Here is a 25,170-nt window from a genome sequence, read left to right on the forward strand (position 1 = left end):
GCGTCATTCGCAGATTTTGAAGACGACCAAGGACGCCCAGTGGCCATTAAGTTTGCAGCCAGCGAGGAGACAGATGGCATCGCGCACAGATCTAGTAGAGCCTTGGTAGAGAGAATACCTGGCAGCATCCAAGGGACTCAAAATTCAAAAGCCACAGAAAAGCGTCTCTGCAGACATCGACATCGAGACGCAACTTCGTGCCGAGATCGATCCATGTTGACTGGCCATTATGCTGGGCAAAACAAGGAGCCACCTCCCATCAGTCAGTCTCAGGTAAACAAGAACCTTTGGAATTGGCACGCGAGGGCTGCGGAAGTGGCAGCGGCTGGGGAGGTTGCGCGTCGTCGAGGGACGTTTTCTCGATGGTCGTGGAAAGGAGCCGAACTGCCTCTCCTCTTTTGTACCGCGACGCGTCTTCATCATGGCGCTACAAAGGACCCTCACACAACCATTCCAAAACGCCCTTCTAGACCTCGCTATAGATGACCAAAGTCGAACTATACGTGTACGATCTCAGTAATGGACTGGCAAAGCAACTTTCGCGCCAGTTGACCGGCAGACAAATAGACGGGATCTGGTGCGTAGGACGGTTGCGGTCATTTTGAAGCAGAGATACTGACGTAGTCCTGAGCGTAGGCACACCTCAGTGGTGGTGTATGGCAAAGAAATATTCTATGGACAGGGAATAAGTATAACAGAACCAGGGAAATCCCATGTAAGTCCGTCGTTCGAATGGCAGGATGGACTGGACATGACGTTCCTCTAGCACGGGCGACCGTTGCAAGTCGTAGATATGGGCGAGACAGCAATAGATGAGGCTACGTTTGAGGAGTATTTGTCAGAGATGCGTGAGCATTATACAGCGGACAAGGTACGCATTCTATCCCTAGTCCCTTCGCGCGAAGGTTCGAATGACCCTCCTTGCAGTATCACCTACTAGGTATGTCACTCCGTGAGAGTTCTACATTCATAATGGATTAACTCTCCCAAAGATTTCAATTGCAACTCCTTCACAAACGACGTTGTAGGATTCCTCACTGGAGGGTCGATACCTTCCTGGATCAAAGGTGAGTCCCATATCGCAGGCTTCCTCTGCTTGCTCACTAGCGACGTACTTCTAGACCTACCTTCCGACTTCCTCTCTACACCTTTTGGCGCTGCACTGCGTCCCACCATCGACAACATGTACCGCCGTCCCGTCCCTGGTGCTACTCCGACACCCCCAGCCGGTATCGCTCAATCGGCTGCAAATGCGGCGGCTGCTTCACCCAACCCGCAACTTGCGGCTTCATTACTGCAAGCGGTTGCCGCACAAGCAGCTGGTGGTCAGCAGCTCCCTACTCCGTCCCCATCCGGCACTAGCACACCCTCCACACAGACCGTCGCGGCCCCCATCCATATGGTTACTAACCCCGCTTCCTGGCACTCCACGCTGAAGTCTCACAGAGCAGTCACTGCGTTCTTCACCTCCGCTACTTGCGGCCCGTGTAGGATGATTGAGCCCATCTTTGAGGAAATTGCCAGGAACAAGACGCAGGGTCGGAGCCCGGGACAAGTGGCATTTGCTAAGATTGATCTAGGGACGGGAATGAGCTCGCAAGTTGCGTCTGAGTATGGAGTGAGGGTGACCCCGACATTCATCTTCTTTCTCGATGGGAAGAAGATACATGAGATGAAGGGCGCTGATGGTCCCGAACTCCGCACTCAAGTAGACCTGCTCCTCTATCAAGCCTTTCCTCGTAAGTCGGTCACTTGATCGTTAATGATCCTGGTTGACCAACCATTGTCTAGCGCACCCCCACCAGTCACTCTCATTACCGGCAGTAGAGTCTCTTTCCCTCAATCCAATTCTATTTCAGCAGGTCCCTGCCTTCGACAACGTGCTGAATAAGCTGAACGGTTTCATCGAAGCCAGCCAGACGTGGCCTTCCGCTCCAAGCAAGGACCACGTCCAGGCCGCCTTTACGAAAGTTATCCTGCCTTACCTGAAAGCACGCTTCCCCTCCACTCCAGAAGCTCAGAAGAAGGCAACACCCGCTGTTCCTGCAACTACAATCTTGTTGAATAAGTGGGCCGAGATAACCGGCGTCCTGGCCGAGGCACTCCTCCCGGCGGAGCTGTTCCCTGTCGCAGACCTGTGGAGACTGGCCCTGTTGGATGAAGTGGTCGGCGGATGGGCAGCAGCTGCTAACAACGTTCCCGCGGGATCTTGTGATCCCGTTGTGACGCTCCTCTCCAAGGCTGCGTTAACAGCCGACGATCCCAAGGCTCGAAATTACCTTCTGGTTGTGTTGCGTATGCTCTCGAATGCCTTTGCCACTCCTTCACTTGCCCGGCGGCTGCTTACTCAGGACAGCACATTGCGGGAGCAGCTGACGTCTTTTCTCGTGCGGACGTTGCTGCACGATGAAGTTGCCGTGCGGACGGCCGCTGCCAGTCTTGCGTTTAACGTGGCTGCGTACTTGCAGAAACTGAGGGTTGAGAGAGTGCGGAGTGGGGGGAGCATCGACGCGGACGGCGGTGATGGGGACTGGGAGGTGGAAATGGTAAGCGCAGTCGTGGAGGCGATCGGCCGAGAGACGCAGAGCGAGGAAGTTTGTGAGTTCAAGCCTGATTGTTCCACTCTGATGGTCATCCTTACCACAAACCATGCAGTGCACCGTCTGACGGCATGTCTTGCTTTCCTCCTGCGACTCTCGCCTCTGTATGAGGAGCACCTAGGGCCGTTACTGGAGGTCGTGCAAGCGTCGTCGACGCTGAAGGGCAAGCTAGAGAAGGGCGGATGCGGTGAGAATGGGGTCACGAAGAAGGACATCAGGCAATTGATCACTGAAGTTGCTGAGAAGCTCTGCCCATGATCTCGTCTGTGCGGATAGAGGGGCGCCAGCATTCAGTGCTGCACAGTTCCGCCTTGGCCCTCTTCGCCCACGTCTCGTGTCATCAGGGTTTTCACTAGCGGTATATCTATCGGTGTAGGATGCTCTCGCCTCCACAACCTTTTTGTAGTGTAATATATTCGCATTAACTTATCCACTGGATGCCGAGGGAATGCAAATGTATGAAGCGGTGAGACCACTATAGAATACCTGAAGGCTGAAGCTCCCCCCCCCTCCCAAGCCGGCACTAGCCGGTGAGGAAAGGTATCACGAGGGTGAGGGAGAACCGGATAGCCGATGCAGCTATAAGCTGAGGCTAACTTGGGATTATGCTAAGAATTCCATCGTCCTCGCCGTCGACGTTCGCTCGCGGGACTCCGTCCATCTATTCCCAGCGGAGTCCTCTACCAACGCCGAAGGACTTGTACCAGCGCTCCCTGACTATCGCCGCATTCTGGCATGCTCGGTTTGTCGAAGAGGGTTAGTACGCGTCCCGTCCGAGTCCCCGTAAGTAATGCCAGTTTCATCTGAGGCCTCCCACTTAGCAGGCGTATAGCGTGTAGCAGTGAACATGTCCAAACCACGCTCAATGAAATCGTCTGCGCCTGCAAAGTCGGATGCGCCCCCCGGTTACACCGCGGACCCGTCCAAGGGCCCCATGCTGCGCTACGAAGCCTCTCTGCCCCGCCTACCTGTCCCCACCATTTCATCCACCGCACACAAGTACCTCGAGACTGTGCGGCCCCATTTCGATGATGCGAAATTTGCGAAGACGCAGGCCGCCGTGAAGGATTTCCTCGAGTCTGCGCATGTCGCGGAGCTGCAGCGCCGTCTGGAAGCTCGTGCAGCCGATCCGTCTGTGAAGAACTGGATCATCGACTGGTGGAACGATGCGGCGTACATGGGATATCGCGATCCTGTTGTGGTCTATGTGAGCTACTTCTACGTCCATCTGGATGACCCCCGGATACGGGACCAAGCACGGCGAGCTGCTACTCTCATCAAAGCCATGCTGCCCTTCCGTGAAATGGTGGAAACGTACGTCCTGTCATGCCTGTGTGAAATCTGAGTGTAACCTGGTCCGTGAAGACAGCAGCTACAACCAGAGACCGTGAAGGGCATGCCTCTGAGCATGGACTCCTACCGATGGATGTGAGTCCTCCTCCGGCCAGCTGCGATGCGTCCGCTGTAAATACTTAAGGATATCCTACTATCTAGGTTCCATTCCTGCCGCTACCCCGCCAAGCCATCAGATACCGCCCGCAAGTTCGATCCCAAAGAACACAATCATGTTGTCTTTGTGCGGCAGAACAAGTTCTATGAGGTCGCTCTCACGACTTCCGAAGGGCGGGAACTCACTGCTGCAGAATTGGAAGCGTAAGTCTGCCCGTTCGCTGCGTATAAACGTGACTGAGCGCATTTGTCCGTCAGTCAGATCGACCGTGTCATCCTGAAGGCGGGCGAAGACAAAGCTATCCCTGTGGGAGCATTGACGAGCGAAAACAGGGATAACTGGGCAGATGTGTGTGGTGTCTCAATGCGTAGTAGTCATAGTCTCACTGCTACGTTTAGGCTCGTGAAGCTCTGCTCGCTGCGTCACCAATTAACGCCGAGACGCTCTCGCGCATCGAGTCGGCGATGACGATCGTCTGCCTCGACGACGCCATGCCAGTCACTCGGGAGGATAAGTCGTGGGAGTGCTGGGTCGGGGACGGCAGGAATCGGTGGTACGACAAACACCAGTGTACGTCCAGTTGCCTTGGGTATGTGTCTGTTCCTGGCTTATCACAAAGGAATCCAGTCATTGTCTTCCAAAACGGCAAATCCGGGTTCCTGGGCGAACACTCATGCATGGACGGCACACCTACTTTACGGTTGAATGAGTTCATCCTCGCCTCTTTGGCCGCTGGCAAAGTCGACCTCGGTCCGGCTAGAGAGCCCAATACCGGGAAGGATCTGCCAGAACCCAAGGAGTTGAAGTTCGACTTGAACGACAAGGTGAAGGGCTATATCCAGCAGGCGGAGAAGAACTTCGACGACCTAGTCTCCAAACACGACTTGCACGTGAGTAACGGATGCCTGAGTCTGAATCTACCAGGGAATTGTTAATACCTCATGGCAGGTCCTTCACTACGAAGGGTACGGCAAAGAGTACATCAAGAAGTTCAAGGCATCGCCCGACGCCTGGGCGCAGCTCGTGAAGCAGCTGGCCTTCCACAAGATGTTCGGAAGGCCGGGGGTCTGCTACGAGAGTTGCCAGACTCGTAAATACCAGCTCGGCCGGACTGAGGTCATCCGGAGCGCCAGCAACGAGAGCAAGGCCTGGGCGGAGGCGATGCTGAACCCCCACGAGACGGTAAGTAGCACTCGCTGACGTGGTGAGCGTCTTGCATGCCCGAGCTTATGCTTGGGTCATAGGACGAGAATCGCGCGGCGCTCTTCAGGAAAGCCGTGTCCCGTCACCTGCAGTACGCCGCCTGGGCTGCCGACGGCCAGGGCGTCGATCGCCATCTCTTCGGGTTGAAGAAGTGCCTGAAGGAAGGGGAGCCTCTGCCTGAGATATACAAGGATGAGGCCTTTTCGAGGACGAGCCACTGGGAACTCTCGACTTCGCAGCTATCGTCACCGTTCATTGATGGATGGGGATACGGAGAAGGTGCGTACAGCCGTTCAGTCACTATGTTTCTTTTCAAGTGCTAATTTATCGTATGTTGTTGCAGTCGTTCCTGACGGCTACGGTCTGTCGTATGCTATCGGCGATAATTATATTCGGTGGACAATTACGAGTCTGAAACGTCGGACTGCGGAGCTGAAGCATTACTTGGCGGAGGCTGCGACTGAGACGAGGGCGATGATGGAGCGTGCTGCAGCTGCCGCGGAGAAGAAAAATGCGGGGGATCCTGCCAGAAGCAAACTGTAATGTTCCTTTGCATACCGTCTCCTATGCGGAGGTGATAGGAAATGGATTCTCATGACGCCGCTGAATGCGATAGGCTTGGTGTGTCTATACCAGTGGCCGCGTCTCGCGAGACAGAACATCATAGAAAGGTATATGTTGCATCGTTCGCTATACGTACAAGCGCAAGAGTGATGTCTCGTATGCATGTTACTAGTCGTCTCATACGTCTTTCACTTGCTCCTCCAGCCACTCCCAAAGCCGGCGCGCCGTCTCTGGATCGTCTGTCTCTTTCCTCGCCTTGCCGATGCGGGCCCAGGGTTTGAGATACTAGTTCACGAAGAAGGTCAGACGATGAGCTGTCGCCTGCGAGGGGCTTGCTATGATAAACTGACCTTCCCGTTCAGCGCCGCGGCGTCTGGCGTCGTCCCTGCGTAAAGCTGGGTGAGTGCGCCCATGGGCGCTGGGTATAGCGTCCAGCCCTGTGGAAATGTTACCCAGCTCGAAAGCATACGCGGGAAAGCGGAGGGCTTACGACCATGGCTTTGAAGAAGCTGGCGTTGTTTGCCAAATCGGTCTTCAGCATGCCTAGGCGCGGCGTTATCTCCTAGGACAGCTGGAGAGGGCTCCGAGGGACTCACCAGGGTGGAGGGAGACAGAGACGATCCCGTCCTTCCCGTACCGGCGCGCGAGCTCGTTCGAAAACACGATGTTGCCCTGTGCTCGGTCAGCAGGCGTGGACGGAGGTCAAGGTACTCTCATGCACTCACGAATTTGCTCTGGGAGTAGAGCTGGTACCGCCCGAGCTTCCGCCTCGCAGGCCCGTCTCTCATCGTGTCGAAGTCGAGCTTGGACACGCCCGTGTGGCCGAAGGAGGACGTGTTGATCACACGCGCGGTGTGCTCCGGTGATGTCTGGGCGGTGGCGAGCAGGACGGGGAGGAGGAGCTTCGTGAGGAAGAAATGGCCTACGCGTCGGGATGGGAGGTGAGGATGGGCTGCGGAACCAGACGAGGAGGCACACCTATGACGTTGGTCCCGAACTGCGCGTCGTAGCCATCCTTCGTAAGGTCGTCGATGGGAGGGAACATTATCCCTCTTTCGCGTTGTGCATTCGTCAGGTGCACATACATACGGATTGGCGAGCGGCACTCACGCGTTGTTGAATAAGACATCGAGGCGGCTTTCGAGTCTGGGACAGTGTGCACTTTAGCAAAGGGGTTAAAACATTATTTGAGCGATACTTGCCGAAGGTACTCCTCCGCTGTTACTTTGATTGACCGGAGATCCATCAAGTCGAGGTGTATATAGATGGCTGCTTTACCCGTTTCCTCCTTCAGCTGCGCGATGGCCGCCTCTGCCTTGGTCTTTGAGCGGCACGCCATATACACCTTTGCGTTGTGATTCAAGAGCGCCTGAGTATCATAGCGGCCGTCAGACTGGTACAGAGGGAAGAAGTTGGAGAAGGCCAACCTTAACAGTCTCCTTGCCTATGCCGGTGTTGCTGCCGGTCACAATCATCACCTTTCCCGTCAAGTCGGGGATGTCGTCAACGCCCCATTTTGCCTTGGGAGGGAAAACGTTGTCAATCATATGCAGCAGGGCTTACTATGCCAGTGGGAGAGGGGTCCGATATCTCGCACATTTCGACCTACCGACTTTTATGCATTACGGCAGGAATGGGTTTAGCGCTGCCGGGCTGACGCGCGTAGGCTGGCGTTCTGATTTCCAACCATCAGTGTCGAGCATCGCCTTGCGCAGGCGAGGCTAGAAACCCAGGATTCAGTAGATGAAGCATGTATCATAAGTAACGCCCGCTGGGTAGCGGGGAGTAATTGCGTAGGCCTCTAGGTCAAGTCACTGCCAGGGCGGTGCCGCATTAACGCGCATGCGATGACCTTTCCAGGCCGGATACCCCGGATTTCGGGAGGTCACCCGTCACGAGGAGGACATTGCGTCGGTCTGTAGCAAATCGTTCCGATTCCCCAAGAATCGGTGTTATCTTGCATGGGGAGCACTCCCTGGCGGTATTTTCAACAGGGGCTATTTCAAGTTCTCCAATGAGAGGTTCCCATTGCTTTTCACTTTGTGCTCGTTCTCTGCCACACCCCGATTGGCAGAGAATAAGAACTGAACTTGAGAGTCGATGTGCGATACAACTGACGAAGCTACGCTTCAATGCAAATGCGGGGGATAGCACCGCGCCGGTCGCACACGATTGGCTGAGAAAGAAACGCTCCGAGACATACGAGCGAATACGAATTCGCCCGGACTCGGAAACACTCGTGGCCAATGGCGTTGCGGCTAATTTAGGACAAATGCCGGAAGACTGCCATTTACACAGCCTCTACACAGCCACGCATACCGTCGGTGCTTCTCCCGAAAGCATGGACTGGCCCCGGACGCTGGCCTAATCTCAGCATGAACAGATCACCCAGCATGACCGTCCATAGCCGCTTCATCGAGAGTGGGGGACGCTACGATTGACAGGGATATAAATGCGGCTGAGCGTGGCGCCATTGGCTGAGGTTTGGCCAGCCGGTAGCGTGACTAAACTGCGCGGTCTGTCCCGGAACACAACATTCGGATTTCGGGAGCGCACGGAAGAGCAGGTATGGTTATAAGGATTCCTGGTGAGCGCCCTTCACTTCCAAGTCAACATCCTATTCAATATACTTCTCGATTTATGCTATCAGTCGTAGCTGTATCTGCTCTGCCAAGGGCTAGCCGAGTCGCTTTTACCCCCGTCCTCGCTGCCTCCGCTCGACGCACTTTTGTCTCCAGCCCTCGCGCCTGTAATTCCTTGTCCACCAAAAAGACGCATGAAGAATCCGGCAAAGGGACGGAGGGATTCCATCGACGTAAGCCACTAGTCATCCTCACTTTATCACGGGGTCAATGACTCTTCGTAGGTGACCTTGCGCAGGAGTCCTCGGGATCCGTCGTCGACCCATCGCAGCCTGTCGGTGGCCACAAAGTAAAGGGTGACTGGGTGCTCTTTCACCCAGTCTACAGTCCTGAAGAATTGAGGTCCGTTGAGGTACGCTATCAAAATGCGTCTGCGTGCGGTTGTTCAGATATCCGGTATAGATTGTTCATAAGGAAGCCAAGACATTCTCGGACAAGGTCGCATATGCACTCGTAAAATATACGAGGTCAGTGATATGATCTGTCGAATATGGCCTTCGCATATAACATTGTGAACAGGCGGCTATTCGACCTTGTGTCAGGTTACAAGCACCCCGACCACGTGCCTGCTAATGCTACTCTCGAAGAGCTTCGGAAGAAGGGGTACGTTATGAATGAGCACCAGTGGCTCAACGTACGTGCCTGAAGCGTTTCGGATTCCACGCTTGTGCTGATAGTTGCCCTGATGGTGCAGAGGATACTTTTCCTGGAAGCCATAGCGGGTGTACCTGGTATGGTAGCTGCAACAGTAAGACATTTACGCAGTCTCCGTCTCATGGTAAGCAATTGCTTGATAACCCAGCGATGCTGTTGATCCTTACCTCCGCTATGTTAGAAACGAGACTCGGGCTGGATACACACCCTGCTGGAGGAAGCCGAAAATGAGCGCATGCATCTCATGTGAGTGTCTCCGCATTCTTGATCGTTCTGTTGTCACTGAGTCAGCCATAGGACCTTCATGACTCTACGGAACCCCTCTGCCCTCTTCCGAGCCTTGGTGCTGGGCGCTCAAGGCGTTTATTACAACATGTTCTGTAAGTACGGGCGACTCATCAGCATACACAGACCCTAATTCCTCCGAAGTCCTTTCTTACCTTGTGTCTCCAAAAATGTGCCATCGCTTCGTTGGCTACCTTGAGGAAGAGGCAGTCATAACCTAGTAAGCACATTCACTACCCTTTGCAACAGGATACGGGGTTGATTCCGTTCCATAGCACGCGATGCATCGAAGAAATCGAGGCAGGCCGCCTCCCAGCCTGGTACGTCCCCTCTCGTCGCCGGTCCCCACAGCTGACACTCACGCTCACATGCGCAGGGAGAACGTGGCAGCGCCCGAGATCGCCAAGGACTACTGGCGCCTGGGGCCGGACGCGAAGCTGCTCGACGTGCTCTACGCGGTGCGCTCCGACGAGACGACACACCGCTTCGTCAACCACAGCCTCGCGAACCTGAATGTCAAGGAGGACACGAACCCGTTTGCGCTGCGCGAGCCGGACATGCACGTCAAGGGGCGCAAGGTCGCGTGAGTATCAGTTCCGCGCATGGATTTCATGGGAGAACGTGTGCTGACTGTCGGCTGGTGGGTAGATTTGAAAGGGAGGAGGCGGCGCGGTACGTTGAGGAGTCGCAGAAAATGCTCAATGAGCAGCGAGTGACGCAGTGATTTGGCGTGGTACCCGGTGATACTATATCCCTTCCGTGTTTATTCCTCCGTTCATGGTGTATTGGATATCTTTATCTTGGTTGTATAATTCTCGTTAGTCTTCTATAATCCCCACTCACCTCAGACCTCTGTAGCCTTGTACCTTTGATAATATCATATGTAGAGCATCTCAGGAAGTGGTAACTCTGTTTGAGGATAGATATGCACGCACGGACGTCGCTGAGTGTACTCTCCTCCCTGACAAATATTCATCTGTGAGGAACGGTAAAGGAAAGCCATCCAAGCTGGACATCTAGGTGCCGAATTTAGAACCCCTGGTCCTGAAATAGACGGATGCCGGCGGCAAATGGGTACTTGGACGTCGTCCATCATCTGTGTCCACCGGGTGGACTGCGTCGACCAGCGTGCTGGGGTATAATGTCTCGATACTGACACCACTGAGTGTGTCGATGAAACTTGCTGCTTTTTGTTTGCTCTCCGAGGAACATTGAACAGATGGCGTCTCCGTCTAATGGACTTCCCCCGAGGGCAGTCAATTCAGGCTCATCGCTGGACGTGACGAAACGCAACGACCTCCACAAGCATGCCCGCGTATTCATAGGGCCCATGCCGGAGAAATTCCTCTCTGAAACAGAAGCCCTCGTGCGCCAGAAGAGAAGGCGGTGGTTCAGCCGGAGTAAATCCAGCGACACGGACGACGTCAATGGATTCATCCGCGACCACGCGTTCCGCACATTCCTCCACCGCGATGAGGACAGCAGCGTCGACTGGGACGAGGAGGAGGAGCGGGGGCGAGTGGAGGAGATCCTCGACCGCTGGAAGGAGAGCGACTGGGGGAAAGTGTGGAGGCGCCGCGCGACGGAGCCCGCGACCAACCACCGCTGGGTGGGCAGCAGCTTCGAAATTGGGAACTTTCTCGGCGTCAACCTACTCCAAGACGAGCGTCCGGCCAGCCCTGCGCCTACGGGCTCGACGCAGTCCAAGGCGCCGAAGTCCAGGCAGTTCACGGCTGCATCCTCAACTAAGGTGGAGACGTTCGTCACGGCGCCGTCGCAGATACGTTCCTCGTTATCCTCTTCTCAGGCAGCGACACCTCTTGCCAGCCCTGGGCATTTGCAGCCTACGATCCCCGAAGGCGACGAGCTTCCGCGGCCGCTTAGCACATCTTCCAGCACGACCCCCTTACTCACTCCTGAAGTTACCGCCAGACAGGATGCGTCAAGCAGAGCACACACAGAGGCTCCTCGACGACCAGCACTGAAGTCGGCGAGCCGCGTGAATGCGATCAGTGACGGCCAGCTTGGCAATGTACGGACCCCGGAGGGCTCGTATTTCGCCAATAAGAAGGGTAAGACCGTTCATTACTGCGAGGAAGTCGACGAGGACCCTGCGTCCCCGAGAGAGGTGCTCGCTCGCACTGGGAGCTCCATTGATACGACTAGTGCCGGTGCTACCAAGGCTCCTTCGTCATTTACTGATGCGGAGTGGGGCGACGAGGTTATGAGAGGTATGCCCATCTAGTATCCTCCCATTCCACACACAACTCACTGCTGCGGGCAGATCGAATGATCGTGAGGGTGTCGTATTCGGAGGAAGAATCCCTCGGGCCCAACTTCGACGAGTACCAGAATCGCAGCGGGCGTTACGACTACGAGGACATGGGCGAATTCCTCGTCGCCTGGCGCAAGGATCGTTTAGAGCTGTACGAAGACTACGTATGCAATGTTCCTCAGTGTATAGATAGCCCAGCGTCTGAGCCTATTACTAGCACCTCCCTCTCAAGGAATGGGCGACGGGCCATAAGCACTTCTCGTTCCTCGTGCCCTTCAACTCGCCGCGGACGAAGCTGTACCTGTACTCCTTCGTGGACATGTCATTCTGCCTCACGTGCCCGCCGACGCCTGTGCGCAGTGACTCGAAACGGCGGAAACTGTTTCACCGGGCAAAACGAGGTATCAACATCTTTATCTTTAAAATGAAGAGCCGCAGCAGGGCGACGGACTGGATATGGAACCTCTGGTAAATGTAATGCATTGTCTACTTTCTATCCGTGTGGCTCATTCTGTCCAGGAGACGGCTAGGCGGCCAGTTGCCAACTCACCTGGACATCAGTTCACCTGCGCTCGATACTAGAGTGCGTATCGCCATCCCAGGGTTCGAGGAGAGTGACCCGGAGGGCAGAGGATACGTCATGTTCAGCCGAGAGAACATCATTGCTCTGTGCCGAAAGACGCTCAAGAGCGTGAAAGACTGGGAATATCTTGTTGAGAAGCCGTTGAGCGAGGGCAGCGCGCATCTGGAGCTTGCCTGGCGTATGGACACGAAGCTCGACTGGGTATGGCGGCATACGGATGATGACGAAGAGCGGAGGCCTTGGGAGGTCATCTGCGGACTTGCTCTGATTCAAGTGCGTAATTATAGATTTCTACCTGCTGGCTGTGTGTGGAGAGATAATACGTGCTAGGGCGGTAAACCTGCACACCTTGAAATACGACTAGCAAGGCATTATCCGACTCATCTTCACCTCAGAGACGGCACCCACCTGACGGAACCCCCCGCTATCGAAGGATACTTGGATCGGGTCAGAGCCAATACGCCAGGGAAGCAAGCGGTATACCTGACGACTCATAATGGGTACCTCTTCGCATTAAGTGCGAACAGCCCGCACCCGCCGTCCCCTCCTGGTTTGCCACTAGCAGACAATAAGACAACATTGCGTGATTTTGAAATCAGGAGGGGCATGCATCAAATCATGGAGGCACAGGGTATGACGGACATGCGAAATATTCTCGTCATTCGGAGGGCGTTCCAACCTGCTGTCCGCCACACCGAGGAGCACTTCGATGCACACGTCTTCGCTGTGGATGAGCGTGGTTTGCAAGAGGAGGTGGAGAGGATGGACAGTGATGCAGACGATGAGGGCGGAGACGAGGAACTTGGTAAGAGTGACGACAAGCCTAAACTACGCATGAAGCGCTCGTTCGAACTCGTCTTGAAGAACGGGCACATCTTCCGCTTCGAGGTGATCAAACAGTCTTATACGCTCTGCTTCGTGCTTAGACCCAAGTGTCAGGCCCACTCACGGCGCATAGCCCTGGAATGGATCGACCGTCTCCGAGCACTGGTGAGGTACTGGAAGCACCGTCACCGCATCGACGCAAGGGAAGAAATGAATGTGGTGCAGCTGGGAACCGGGCGCGCGAGACCAACACCTCGGATATTCCGGGACGGTCATACCATGCACACGCTCCCACCAGATCCGGAGGCTTCGCTTCCGGACCTCAGCAACATTTTCAACTGGTGTGTGCTGGATAAGTGCAGACCTATACTGAAGGGTGGTAAGCTGTACGTGAGGAAAGGTCTCAGAGGGCGGTACAAGTGAGTTCGGCTTGTTTTCTTGCCAAAGATTGACGTGATATTTGAGGCTGCAGATACGTGCAGTTGTTCCTCGTGTCAGGTCACCTAATTCAGTATCACATCACCCCCAAAGCATCTATGTACCATCGGCGAACGAAGCGGACGATCAGCCTCGTGGATGCATACGTTTGCTCTGGCTACTTTGCAGCAAAGGTGCTACCAGAGAGTCAGTACAATCCGGATGCACCACCGATACCCAGGAAATACCCCGATGGGCTGGAGACCGAGGACCTTGAGGAGGATACAATATTCATGGTCTGGTATCATCCATACCCGGTAGGCTCTGTTGACGAAGAAAGGGGGCAGAGCAAGGCAGGCGCGAGTAAGAAGATACCCAAGCTGTCTAAGAAGCGTAAGATGGAGGTGTTTAGGGCGAGGAGCAGGATGGAGCGAGATATCTGGTGCTGGGCGCTGAATTGCGAGATTGAAAAGACACTCAGGACTAATAGGGACAGGGAGAATAAGCTTAGGGATGAGGGGGAGCTGGTACCGACGACGTAAAGGACTTGTCGGCTTATACCTCATAAGTATACGCCTTATAATACTAATCGGGCTTGAGCTTTGTTGTTGTATACTTTACGCTCGCTGATGCATACCGTGCATGGTAATGGGATGTGGAAACGGGAATAGGTAGAATGTATGATACAATGCACAGGGAATCGTAAGCAGACTATGACTTGGGTTTCTTGGCTGCAGGCGGGCTCAGCGATACGACCGTGCAGTTCTTTATGACACTCACCTCCGTATTTACTCCGAGCCGTAGCTCTGCCAACCACACCGCCGAAGTCGAGGCTACCTCGGACAATCTTGTAACTGTGGTTTCGTCAACAAAGAAGGCCAGGTAATATAGTTACGGCTCTCGCACCGGACACCGGGAAGATCCTGCGCACGCCCTCCTCTCACAAGAACAACACTATGCTCCTGTAGATTATGGCCCTCTCCCATGATATAAGCCTGCACCGTCTTGCCCGTAGACAACTTGACACGAGCAACTTTGCGCTTCGCTGAGTTGGGCTTTTTCGGCTTCGCAATGATTACTTGCGACACGACGCCCTTGCGCTGCGGGTTTCCTTCCAGCAGAGGCGACTTCACAGCCTTTTTCTTCTGACGGGGTTTACGTCGCATAGCTTGGTTGAGCGTTACCAAGGCCGGTGACGAGACATGAAAGGATCGAGCCGCGGATATTGCCCGCAGCGTCGACGAGAGGGTCGACGTTCTGAGACAAGATGAGCTCGCCGCCGCGCCCAGTAGCGGCCTAGCCGTCCTCGAGCATGCCCGTAAAGCCGCGAACATCACGGTGACCAAGTGTTTGCCTCAAGCTTGACGATTTGAGGCAATGAGCTGAAATCGGCAAACGCCGCAATCACGAATAGACCGGCCCTAAGCTGAGCCATATGAGGGACGCGTTTTGGCAAGCCTTTCTCCCCTATTCGCGTGACCCGCGTCCTGTCCCTGCCGTTATTCCCGCCCGACACGAGCGATAAGGGTCCTACACCACCGTTGTCATTCTCTCGAAACCATCCAGCATGCCTGCGGCCGGTACTAGTCGTCGGCGCTCCCGTAGAGAGCCCGTGGAAGAACCTGTAGCGGAAGACCAAGGAGCGGATGCTCAGGAAGACATTGAGGAAGAGGAGAGGCCTGCGCGTCGGTCTTCCAAGGTCGTGAAGAAGGAAGTCAAGTCAGCGAGGATTAAGGTGGATGAGAGTGATGACGAGAAAGATGAGCAAGTCGAAGGGCGAATAGACGTTACGAATTTCAAGGATCAGCCCCTTGACGTGAAGGAGGGGACGAAGCTGGGTGGACTGGCTTCTGACTGGGCTACGATGGCCAAAACCTTGAACTCGTCGGCTTTTAATGCTCTCAAAGAGCTGGCCCCGTCCATGGCTGAGGCCGTGGACGGTGACGAGGGTAGCAAGGTGAGCTGTCCCGAAGCATGGTTTCTGCACGGTAGTTAATTCTTGATTATGAGTCCTTAATAGAGCTAGAGAGTACCATGAGAGACCTCATTGATCTTGAAAGCGAGATGGGATGCTACGAAAAGACGCTAGACGAGCTACACCAACTAGTCATCCAAGGTGAAAAGATCGTGCGTACAACACTTCCTAGAGACGTCCCAGACACGGACGAAAATCTGGGTACAGGACGATGTCATGAGCCGTTATGAAGAGAATCTGGCAGCGAATATCGACGAGTACAAGGCCAAGACTTCGCGGCAGAAGTATGGAAAGCATCAGGCATATGTCGACTTCAGGCAACGAATATTTGTTCGTTCCCTTCGCCTATTTAATGCATGCCTTGAACTGAGTGCTGGTTGATGCCACAGGAAGTCCAACAACCTGGACAAGCTATGCCACCTATCAACGACTTCCTACCTAAAGGTATGACAGCCTGCGCACTGTGTCGTACATACTGTTGATCTCATTCCTCCTCAAGAGGACGGCGACGACAGCGATGACGACGACGAAATCGAAATCGGGGGGATGACACAGGACTACAAATGTCCTCTGACGCTGACCATCCTCGTGAACCCTCTCACGTCGTATGTGTTATGCCTTACATTTCCTCGCGTCCGCGCCAGCCCTGATTCGAAGCTTTGCCAGGAAACACTGCCACCATTCATTCTCTGCAGAGGCAATCAGGGACTACCTCAAGCGCGGCCCAAAGACCTGCCCTGCCGCTGGCTGCAAACAACAATTAACCCTCGATGATTTGGAAGAAGACAAGGACCTTGCAAGGCGAGCGCAAGCCGCCGCGCGGCGAGAAGCTAGGAGGGAGCAGGATAGTGATGCAGACGAGGTCGTCGAGTGACAGGTCCGCCGAGCGAGTGATTCTATCTACCTTATATGTGTACGCAAGATCGAGCTTTTATTATCTTCGTGCATAAAGTATAATGGTCTATTTTGTCCCTTGCTATATATCATCGATATCGTCAGCTGGACTGGGACTATGCTTTACTGTCCCGGCGTGCTTGCGTCCACCTATGGTACGACTTGAGTGGTGCAAATTATAAATTAAAACTGAGGGCGGTACATGTTAGTCCGCGCCGTATATCGATGAGAACCTATGATACAAGGTGCCAGATAAACAGAGGCAAGGAGCATAGCACGAACGAGCCGTCCAACAACCGGAGCCCACCTTAGAGACGACAAGCTTGCCTGATACCGGTGCAGCATCGCAGTACCGTAGTTTACTTTTTCGTCTTCGTCAGGTTGACATCGTCACCCACCACTAAAATGCAATCGTTGCATCAGCCCCAGCTACGGGTGTTACCGGCCAGTGCATACCGTTGAGAAGTAGGCTCTGAGAGTCAAGCATAACCTTGTTTCCCGAGGCCGCTAAGACGTCAGCGATGTCACGCGCAGCTTCCAGTTTCCGGAGCTCGAGGAAACCCTTGTTATTGCGTACAGCTTCTCCGATCAACTGTGCCGACTGCGCTTCACCCTCGGCTCTCACGATGATAGACTATTAGTGGATATCAGATATTTCATGCTGGCAGCCAGGCGACAAGAGTACTCACCGCCTTCTCCTGCACGGCTTGATCGACCAAGAAGGCGGCACGGAGCGCTGTTTGTTGCGCAACCTGTCGGACATGAGCCGGAGCCGACCAACGACCTCAGTTCAATGAGCCTACCTGCTTGGCTTCGACGGCGTGCGTGAACTCCGGTGAGAACGCGACGTGTGTTATTGACACGTCGTCCAGCATGATATGGAATTTCAGTCCCCGCCTCGTCAGCTCTTCACGGACAAGGCGCGACACCTAAATTGATCTGATATGAAGCCGGCGACACTCGGCTGCAGTGGCACGATGGCTTACCTGCTCACGCTGCGTAATAAGCTGGCTGGCATTGAACTGCGCGACAACGCTCTTCAGCACTTCGTTCACTATTGAGGGGAGCACCCGCTCGTCGTAGTCGAGTCCCAGTTCCCGGTAGACTGCGGGCAATTCGTGGGGGTTCGGCCGGGAGAGCACACGGCAGGTGATGTTGACCATCTGAAGATCTAAGCCCTGAGGGTTACTCTGCGAATATGGCGGTAGTGGGGAGCGAAAGAACCTTTAGTGCCCGTAAGACTGGCGATATTCCGTGGCTTTGCACGGATGTCGTAGATGATGGGGGTCTCGAACCATGGGATCTACGCAACTGAGAAAGGCTTGTCGAAGTGCAGAGTATTTGACACTCACTCTGATATGTGTTCCTTCCGAGTAAACATCCTCAGTGACTCCGTGCAACCTGAACACAATTTAGAGGGACACGAGGATCCTAGATTGTAGGGCTTCACCGAGTATACTTGATGGCACGGTGACCACCGTCAACTAATGTGTAAAAATTTAGTGTTCCTGAAGTACTACAGGACTGTGAACGAACCGTTGAACAGGCCCTCATTAATCAAGAAGCCTCCGCCAACGACCGCGACTAGCAAGCCGGTTCCCGTGAACAGTCCTCTGCCTCCACCCGGGAGACCGCCGCCCTGTCTGCCCGCATTTTGAACTTGTCGAGCAAGGCGCCTGAAGGCTTCCTGACCGTTCATGGTGGTGGCTCGCGGTCGATCGTTCCAGTGACGAGAGCCTCAGCAAGTGCTTGCAGGACGCGCGAGCTCGTGCCGGTGCCGCGAGTCGATGAGCAAATGCTTTCGGGTGTTGCCGCCGGCATTCCTGCGTCCATCTCCCCTGTGGCTTTTGCAGAAGTCATCTGTATCTTGCTTGCTTCTGCTTCATATCTGAACGCATTCTAATGATCGTCGTGCATATGACTGCCCACGGAGATCTGAGTAGCATCGTATGTTCCTGCAAGATCCGCAATGGCAATAGAGCTCAATTCATTTCTACCAAATAGTTAGGCTGGGTGTCTATCGCCTGCTGGTGAGCACGCTTTAGGTTTAGCGGTACACACAGAAGCTCATTCATTTAAGGGTCGTTGTATACTCTCCGCAGATTATTGAAAACTTCCGATTAAAATCCGGAGAGGGATTGAGCGTAGCCTTTGTCTCTATATGGCTGCTGGGCGATTTGTGCAATCTAGGCGGTGCGGTTATGGCTGGCCTGCTGCCTACTGTCATCATCCTCGCGGTATACGTAAGCCTCAAAGTGTATTTTTCATGACGATTGTTGAAGGTGTTCGCTCTGCAAGTATACGTTGTGTGACGTTATCTTGCTGGTCCAGATATACTATTACAGATGGACCAGCAAGCGCGAGGGCCCGAGTATGGTATCTGACGTCGCGCCCGATATCACCACTGTCGGGGAGGAGACCCCTTTGTTATCTGATAGTAGGGAGAGTTCCAGAGAAGAATTTTCAGTAAGGCGGGAGTTTGTCAAGTTCGGAGGAGCCTTGCTCTTCGTTTTCGCAGCCGGTGTGCTCGGTTGGTGGATCAGCGGCTATATTGGCAAGGCAGAAGGAAGTCCGAACAGTCCAGATGATCACCTTGAATGGCGGAGCCAGGTCTTAGGTTGGATAAGTGCAGCTTTGTATAGTAAGTTCGATGTTACATCATTATTCCACTATCCTCAACTCGGCCTCGAAGTTGGTGCCCGCATTCCCCAGATCTGTGAGTGGCTCGTCAGAGCTTCTCGGGATTTCGTAAAATACTGACGGGCCAATAGTCAAAAATTTCAAGACAAGGTGTGAAGGCCTGTCGCCCTTTCTGTTCGTATTTTCGATCACGGGGAACACAACGTATGCGCTGTCCATCTGTGCGGCGTCTATGGCTCCGAAGTATCTACTGAAAAACGCGTCCTGGTTGGCCGGTGCGTACTACGCTATTCTTACATCTTAGACCCGTTGATAAATAACCGGTGTTTGCCAGGAAGCGTCTTGACCATTTTCCTGGACGTTTTCGTGAGTACCCAGAAGTTTCTCGGTGCTGGCTGGTATCTGACCGGTCTTTCCGCCTGCTGCAGGTCCTCTGCCAGTTCTTCTACTACCGCTCTGTGGAGCGGGGCAACACGCAACCGCTCTCATGAAGTACATGTACTGAGCGGAGTACAGGCAGCTTTAATACAGGAAGTACGTGTATTGTTAGGTAACTGCTGTCGTAGATTACCACCGTATAATCGGTTACACTACAAACTCTATCGTAGACGATCGAGTCTGATGGTAGTGCGTCTTTGTAAAGCGGGCGATAAGAGGTCGTAAATGGCGTGCAGAGCCGGCTGAAGGTCCGCTTGCGGAAGGCAGACTTGGGAACGGCTCTGGTACAAACGAGTCCCTTGCCCTCGTGTATAAGCTGCAGCCTCGTTGCGCTCCTCGTGCCTGCAGATGCACACCCGCCATCCCACGTTTCCGTCAACTTCAGGCAATTTCGACCGTCTTCACCTGCCCGAACGAAAGCATGCCCCGGCCTCGTGCTTGTCACGATCGAAATTCGGCAGGTATTCTGAGGGCGCCTCTATCTGCTCACCATCTTGACTTTGCTTAAAATGCGCCTTGTCTTCTTCTTCTCGAGGCGGTCTTTGCGCCCTCGCCTTCCGACAGTGACGGGGAACATGTCTGCGTGAACAGGAGGTATGTTGCAGCTGTGCCTTGTACCCAGTCAAGACCCCTCTCACTTCAGACAAGGCGCCACAGTATCGAGCAGCTTTCAGGACTGAGGTGTCTTTCTTCCGGACCCACAAACGCGTAGGTCATTGTCATGTCAAACGTGAAACAAGGACCCTGACAATTTAAGGTCACAAAGATCCTCCCTTGACACACAAGTTCTCGCTCAACACTTCTATCCTTGCACTGACTATGTCGCTCTCATCCGTCTACCTGGTGCCCGATTATACGACGCCTGACGATTCATGGAACGCCCAGCCATCGAGGATCTCTCGGACACGGTATCAGTCGGTGCAGACAACGGCAGCGCACAGTGGCCCTGTCCCCCATGTTCCATCCACCTCCCGGCGCGGAAAGATACCGCCAGACGTTTGCACTGCATTCCAAGGACGGCATACTGGCTCTACGCATATAGGGGAGAGAAAGAGGGGGAAGGATGGGTTGGGAAACTTGAACCCCGAGTCGATACCCCATCTTCGGGAAGCTATCCAGACGCTGGAGCATAAGATGGCGAATCTCATGAGTGCCCGAGATATGCTGGAATCGCGACTGGAACAAGCCGTACGTCTCCAATCGCCCATCCAGCGCTTACCCAGCGAGCTTCTGGCGTCCATATTTGTTGTGGGTGTTCTCGACATGCCGGAGGAAGATTCATTGAGCGTCTCCGCTATTATGCTGGTGTGTAGACACTGGGCGGAGGTAGCTCTGAACACGCCGGCGTTGTGGGCGAGGTTGGTCCTGCGTAGCCAGAAGTCTATCGAGAGGGCGAAGCTCAAGCTGGTGCGATCGAAGTTGGCGCCCCTGGATATCACCCTAGACTTCAATCCGCGGCTGGAATCTACGGGTCATATAACGCAGAATGTTGTCCATGCGATGGACGTACTGCGGCCGAGCATCTACCGGTGGCGATCATTCTCGTTGATCGTATCGAATAGGCCTCAAGCGCATGCAGCACTTCAGCGATGCAGAGACCCTGCGCCTCTCCTGCAAGCCCTGTCCATACAGGTGTCAAATTCGATGCAAGACGATCACTATTCCATTCCGCCGTTGCCCCTTTTCAACGAGCAGCTGCCTCAGCTACGTTCCGTTTCCTTCACGTCTTTCAACTTCGGGTGGGATCGGTGCCTGGTTAGTGGATTACGGGTGTTGAAACTAGCAGGATACTGGGAAGACTTTGCGCCCTCGGTAGCTCAAGTCATGGATATCCTCCGGGCGTGTCCCAAGCTTGAGGAATTCTCACTCAGGAACATGTCCGATGTCGAACCTGAACCCGGTTCCGCTTGGGAAGATCCGCCTGGAGAGTATGCTGACGACACCTTTGCAGCTACTCATCCACAGCGCGGGATGATTCATCTTCCCAAGCTGTCCAAGATGTCTTTCTACTACTCTGGTATCTTGCGCACCCAGGCGATTTTGAGTCAACTTGTTTTCCCCTCTCTCGAGCGACTTGAATTGGCATACCTTGACGACGTGACGCCGTTGCTGAAGTACTTGATGCGACAATCGCTGACGTCCTTACCTCTGCGGCATCTACGGATCGAGGCCAGCTTCTTCGGTGAACTGAAACTGATGATGTTTCTCAAGCGGTTAACGGCTTTGACGACGCTGGACCTGGTGGACGCTGACGATGTCTCACCCAATCTCCTCAAAGTCAGTCCTCATTTTCTTCACCCTTCTTGTCAGACTAACGCGAATCGAACAGGGTTTATCGACCCCAGCGTCTGCTCAAACTTGGATCTGTCCAAAGCTCGAGAAGCTTGAGTTGGCAGGATGCTCTGGTATTGACTGGGACTCAGTTCGCACGTTCGTCGATTCTCGCTTGCCGCCTCAGTCTCGCGCGTTCCCTCGTCAGCATGTTTCGCCATGTCCATCTTCATCTTCCTCTCCATCGTCGGCCTGTATCCAACTACCTCCCGTTTCGATATCGGCTTCTGGGTCATTTCAACTCGCCGGTCCTCCCTTGTCGGCGGTGTCCGCTTCATCGCAAGCTCAGCTGTCTTCGTCGAGAGCAGGTGTTGTTGCCTTACGAGGCGCAGCCTCTGGTGTTGGCGCTATTGCGAGTGTCACCCACCGGTGGCCTAGGAGACTGAAGAGCATCGACTTGAGTCGGTGTCATCAGATTACGAAGGAGATGGTGCAGTGGTTGCGAGTCTATATACCCGAAGTGAAGAGTGACGCTGCTAGAGGGGAAAGTACGTGGGCTGAGCGGTGAGTTGACGTTGGTTGGTTCAGGATGTCCGTTGTTCCGTCGGGACGGTATCTTTCATTGCTATGATACTTGTGCTTTCTCAACTTTGCTTTCCTCTCTGCTTTCAGCGTTGCTAATTGGATCATAGATGTCTCTGATTTTGTCCCCATAGTTTATTCATCTTGGAAGGTTTCATCAAGTATTGTACTACCAGTGTATTTCTACCGTATCATCCATCTCTCGCGCATAACTATCATTGCATCATTTGCATTCTTCCACGAACGTCTGGGTCCAGTTGAGGTTGCTCGGGGACTATCGCTTGTGGGCGGTGTTCGGAGGAGTATAACGCCTGTGTTCGCAACGGCACACAACATGTAAAAGCGACGAGAGCACGTACGGTCCTTTTGCAATTCGTTCAGTTTCATGCCTCATACAAGATCACACCTGCCTTCCGAGTCTCCAATCAGATTAGCTGCAGGCAATCTAGAGGCAGGTAGAGGTCGCTTGTCATCAGGTATCCCCTTGCTGCTTGTTCTTCAAGTTACGAGTAGAGTCAACCATCATCCACATAATATGGATACATATGAAGTATATTCCAGCTTGCCGCCTTGCCCTTGCGGGCCATTGTGCTACTCAATGACCATGAGTCGGGTGTCAGTATCGAGAAAAATATAGATACAAAGCTACCCCGTTCGTACTGTCTGTGTGCTTCGCGATAATGAATACACATGAAAGTAGTACCCCACTCACTGGTGCGTCCCGTCCACTCCCTGAAGGTCAGCTATTCAAATAACTGATCAGCCTGCGCCGCTCGTCCTCTTCCCTTCGTCTCATCCTCTCGAAGCCCCTGCGTCCACGTCCGACCTCCTTTTGCTTGCGCCGCATCTCTTCTCCCCGCCGAATGTGCTCCCGCATCGCCTCGCTCTCGCGCGTGTGCGTCACCTTCTTCGCCTTCTTTCGCCGCACGCGTCGGTGGTGCAACCCAATGCCCAGTTTATCTGCCTTCAGGACGGTGGGAAGCGGTGTCAAGAGGGTGGTGCGCGTCGGGTCGGGCTCGAACTCTTCGTCTTGCTCGTATTCCTCCTCAGCGGATTCCGAGTCGGACAGGGTAGCGTCCGAGTCCTCCGCCCGATCGAGCGCTGTGTTTCGTCCCACTGGGCCCGTGAACTCATCGAACCCATCTTCCTCTTCGGTCTGTGATCCGTCAGCGTCGCCAGTTAAATCAATGATCTCTGCCTCCTTCTGCCCCTCGCTGCTCACAACCTCGTCCACATCAATCACCTCCAATTCCTCTTCCTTCACGGTCGCCTCCTTTTGTTTCTCCTTCTCCTTCCCAGCTTCTTTCCCATCCCTCCTTACTCTCCTAACATTCACACCCAACCCCTCTCCTTCCCTCCACCCGCCCTTCTCCAGCATCCGCCACCCTACATTCTCCGGGCCGAGATGGAGAAACACCGGTGGCTTGTATTCTTTCGCCTTCCCGTCACCAGATTTCTTGTCGGGCGGCGGGTCGCGTGCGAGCAGGTCCGCCAGGGTGGACGCTGTCCGCGAGGGGGGCGGGGTCGGAGCGAGAGGTCGGGTAGTGAACCAGTTGTTTGTGGGAGAGCGGCGGGCCGCTGGACCGAGCTGGGTTATTGTTTGAAATTGCGGTCGGGGGCGTAATTTGGATGGAAGCATGGAACTTGAGGATGCGCTTGGGGTCGCACTTGGGGTAGAGTTCACTTGCATGGCAGAACCCGCATCCCCCCACTCCTGCTGCTGCTGCCTCGACCCCAGCCCCGGGGCATCACTCTTTGCATCGTCATCGCTGCCCTCCTTGCCCCTCTCCAGCCTATCGAGCTCAGCAGCCCTCTCCTCCCGTGAAGCCACCAACGCCCTATACCATCCCGCCACCTTTTCCTTCCCATCCTCCGCGCCTTCCCGGGCCTTCCCTTTCCCCTTCGAATCACCCTCATCGAACAACCAATCGGCTCCGCCTATGATGTTCCCAGACTCGTCGTGCCTCACCCGCGCTCTGACAAATTTTGGTGCCCGCCTCCGCGCGCCGAAGGTAGGCTCTCTGCGCCAGGCCTCCTCCAGATCCTCCTCGCGCTCGCGGGGCCGCGCTACCGGGGCAGGAGACGGCGAGCGAGAGGACGAAGAGACGGCCTGCCCGGTCTCGCGCAAGAAGCGGTCGCGCTGCGAGGGCGAGTACGAGGAGCGGATGTAGTGTGTTACTGTAGCCATGTCGATTATGCTCCCGCCTCAGGAATGAGAATTAATGGTAGCGTATAGTTGTCTATCCGTTGTGGTCTAGAGCAGGGTAGTGTTTGTCTATGAGCAGGCACACATGAGATGATAGTTGAGCTGATGCAACCTGTGGCCATTGTGACTGACTTACCACAAACGTCGCTTACAAATATGTACATGTATGGGGCCCTAACCCTAGCGTCGGCGACATCCCTGTGGACTCTCGCACATCGGACAACTCAATATATGATGCTGACCTGAACCCGGTCGTGAATGTCAAACCGTAAGAAGTAATATACAGCCAAAGCAATATGTAATACTCATTTTGAGATTGTTTAGTCCAGCAATAGACAGTAAGGAATATCAAATATGACATTAGCTGCCGTTAAGGGGAATATATCTGCCCGTAGGCAACCTTTCTCTCCATGTTATATGTGATGACATATAACATATATGGGGACGGTTACCACCCGAGAGTTATAACTTAAGTATATAACGAGAGTGTACGCAACACAGTATTCCAAATATGGCTCAGCATATGGGTACTTGTGATATAATTTACCAGATTCACGCATCAGAATCCACTTCAGCCTGTGAACAATATGTCATATATGGCTTTCAATCGATATTGAGTGGGCCGCCGGCGGCAACAGGCGGCGCCACTCAGCGGCAACAGGCGGC

The 25,170-nt window shown here is 54.2% G+C and overlaps 12 protein-coding genes across 12 annotated transcripts; 8 read left to right on the forward strand and 4 right to left on the reverse strand.

Annotated features, from left to right (window-relative positions):
• The first annotated feature begins 439 nt into the window (after window positions 1-439).
• On the forward strand, window positions 440-3,049 carry GLOTRDRAFT_139183 (DUF862-domain-containing protein). Its single transcript, XM_007868730.1, has 8 exons — window positions 440-577; window positions 637-715; window positions 767-871; window positions 928-940; window positions 993-1,067; window positions 1,122-1,739; window positions 1,792-2,598; window positions 2,656-3,049. Exons 1-8 carry the CDS (start codon window positions 483-485, stop codon window positions 2,856-2,858), a joined length of 1,995 nt encoding a protein of 664 aa, XP_007866921.1. The 5' UTR covers window positions 440-482; the 3' UTR covers window positions 2,859-3,049.
• A 416-nt stretch (window positions 3,050-3,465) lies between these two features.
• GLOTRDRAFT_43151 (acyltransferase ChoActase/COT/CPT) lies at window positions 3,466-5,796 on the forward strand (the record flags this gene model as incomplete). Its single annotated transcript, XM_007868469.1, has 9 exons — window positions 3,466-3,914; window positions 3,966-4,028; window positions 4,095-4,253; window positions 4,308-4,398; window positions 4,449-4,620; window positions 4,678-4,940; window positions 4,999-5,232; window positions 5,295-5,532; window positions 5,597-5,796. The coding sequence occupies 9 exons, from the start codon at window positions 3,466-3,468 to the stop codon at window positions 5,794-5,796; spliced, it is 1,869 nt and encodes a 622-aa protein (XP_007866660.1).
• A 198-nt stretch (window positions 5,797-5,994) lies between these two features.
• GLOTRDRAFT_130003 (NAD P-binding protein) lies at window positions 5,995-7,364 on the reverse strand (the record flags this gene model as incomplete). The annotated part of the gene is made up of 9 exons (XM_007868731.1): window positions 5,995-6,102; window positions 6,168-6,254; window positions 6,308-6,360; window positions 6,414-6,489; window positions 6,543-6,739; window positions 6,796-6,869; window positions 6,928-6,963; window positions 7,029-7,186; window positions 7,245-7,364. The coding sequence occupies 9 exons, from the start codon at window positions 7,362-7,364 to the stop codon at window positions 5,995-5,997; spliced, it is 909 nt and encodes a 302-aa protein (XP_007866922.1).
• A 1,229-nt stretch (window positions 7,365-8,593) lies between these two features.
• GLOTRDRAFT_130004 (alternative oxidase) lies at window positions 8,594-10,122 on the forward strand (the record flags this gene model as incomplete). Its single annotated transcript, XM_007868732.1, has 11 exons — window positions 8,594-8,632; window positions 8,698-8,811; window positions 8,862-8,926; window positions 8,979-9,093; window positions 9,154-9,237; window positions 9,295-9,359; window positions 9,411-9,493; window positions 9,543-9,618; window positions 9,674-9,718; window positions 9,775-9,981; window positions 10,047-10,122. The coding sequence occupies 11 exons, from the start codon at window positions 8,594-8,596 to the stop codon at window positions 10,120-10,122; spliced, it is 969 nt and encodes a 322-aa protein (XP_007866923.1).
• Window positions 10,123-10,617: 495 nt separating this feature from the next.
• Window positions 10,618-14,040, forward strand: GLOTRDRAFT_43400 (uncharacterized protein; the record flags this gene model as incomplete). Its single annotated transcript, XM_007868482.1, has 7 exons — window positions 10,618-11,629; window positions 11,683-11,837; window positions 11,891-12,141; window positions 12,193-12,529; window positions 12,587-13,144; window positions 13,196-13,500; window positions 13,554-14,040. The coding sequence occupies 7 exons, from the start codon at window positions 10,618-10,620 to the stop codon at window positions 14,038-14,040; spliced, it is 3,105 nt and encodes a 1,034-aa protein (XP_007866673.1).
• Window positions 14,041-14,209: 169 nt separating this feature from the next.
• On the reverse strand, window positions 14,210-14,832 carry GLOTRDRAFT_130006 (ribosomal protein S12; the record flags this gene model as incomplete). Its single annotated transcript, XM_007868733.1, has 3 exons — window positions 14,210-14,229; window positions 14,279-14,352; window positions 14,405-14,832. The coding sequence occupies 3 exons, from the start codon at window positions 14,830-14,832 to the stop codon at window positions 14,210-14,212; spliced, it is 522 nt and encodes a 173-aa protein (XP_007866924.1).
• Window positions 14,833-15,065: 233 nt separating this feature from the next.
• On the forward strand, window positions 15,066-16,347 carry GLOTRDRAFT_130007 (uncharacterized protein; the record flags this gene model as incomplete). The annotated part of the gene is made up of 6 exons (XM_007868734.1): window positions 15,066-15,455; window positions 15,509-15,625; window positions 15,681-15,803; window positions 15,863-15,917; window positions 15,973-16,078; window positions 16,140-16,347. The coding sequence occupies 6 exons, from the start codon at window positions 15,066-15,068 to the stop codon at window positions 16,345-16,347; spliced, it is 999 nt and encodes a 332-aa protein (XP_007866925.1).
• A 420-nt stretch (window positions 16,348-16,767) lies between these two features.
• On the reverse strand, window positions 16,768-18,066 carry GLOTRDRAFT_42695 (uncharacterized protein; the record flags this gene model as incomplete). The annotated part of the gene is made up of 8 exons (XM_007868441.1): window positions 16,768-17,001; window positions 17,057-17,119; window positions 17,171-17,296; window positions 17,354-17,538; window positions 17,592-17,670; window positions 17,720-17,768; window positions 17,818-17,851; window positions 17,904-18,066. 8 exons carry the CDS (start codon window positions 18,064-18,066, stop codon window positions 16,768-16,770), a joined length of 933 nt encoding a protein of 310 aa, XP_007866632.1.
• A 218-nt stretch (window positions 18,067-18,284) lies between these two features.
• On the forward strand, window positions 18,285-19,559 carry GLOTRDRAFT_116489 (PQ-loop-domain-containing protein; the record flags this gene model as incomplete). Its single annotated transcript, XM_007868735.1, has 8 exons — window positions 18,285-18,314; window positions 18,372-18,397; window positions 18,448-18,610; window positions 18,666-19,008; window positions 19,060-19,083; window positions 19,139-19,282; window positions 19,342-19,373; window positions 19,436-19,559. 8 exons carry the CDS (start codon window positions 18,285-18,287, stop codon window positions 19,496-19,498), a joined length of 825 nt encoding a protein of 274 aa, XP_007866926.1. The 3' UTR covers window positions 19,499-19,559.
• A 975-nt stretch (window positions 19,560-20,534) lies between these two features.
• On the forward strand, window positions 20,535-22,272 carry GLOTRDRAFT_61884 (uncharacterized protein; the record flags this gene model as incomplete). Its single annotated transcript, XM_007868736.1, has 3 exons — window positions 20,535-21,722; window positions 21,775-22,007; window positions 22,134-22,272. Coding segments are annotated over exons 1-3 (1,515 nt in total), but the record flags the coding sequence as incomplete, so codon positions are not given.
• Window positions 22,273-22,840: 568 nt separating this feature from the next.
• On the reverse strand, window positions 22,841-23,724 carry GLOTRDRAFT_111365 (uncharacterized protein). The gene has a single exon (XM_007868737.1). The coding sequence runs from the start codon at window positions 23,674-23,676 to the stop codon at window positions 23,038-23,040; it is 639 nt and encodes a 212-aa protein (XP_007866928.1). The 5' UTR covers window positions 23,677-23,724; the 3' UTR covers window positions 22,841-23,037.
• Window positions 23,725-23,871: 147 nt separating this feature from the next.
• On the forward strand, window positions 23,872-24,623 carry GLOTRDRAFT_111366 (uncharacterized protein). The gene has a single exon (XM_007868738.1). The coding sequence runs from the start codon at window positions 23,936-23,938 to the stop codon at window positions 24,467-24,469; it is 534 nt and encodes a 177-aa protein (XP_007866929.1). The 5' UTR covers window positions 23,872-23,935; the 3' UTR covers window positions 24,470-24,623.
• Window positions 24,624-25,170: the final 547 nt, after the last annotated feature.

The sequence above is a fragment of the Gloeophyllum trabeum genome, assembly GCF_000344685.1.
Source record: "Gloeophyllum trabeum ATCC 11539 unplaced genomic scaffold GLOTRscaffold_00008, whole genome shotgun sequence".
Lineage (NCBI taxonomy): Eukaryota > Fungi > Basidiomycota > Agaricomycetes > Gloeophyllales > Gloeophyllaceae > Gloeophyllum > Gloeophyllum trabeum.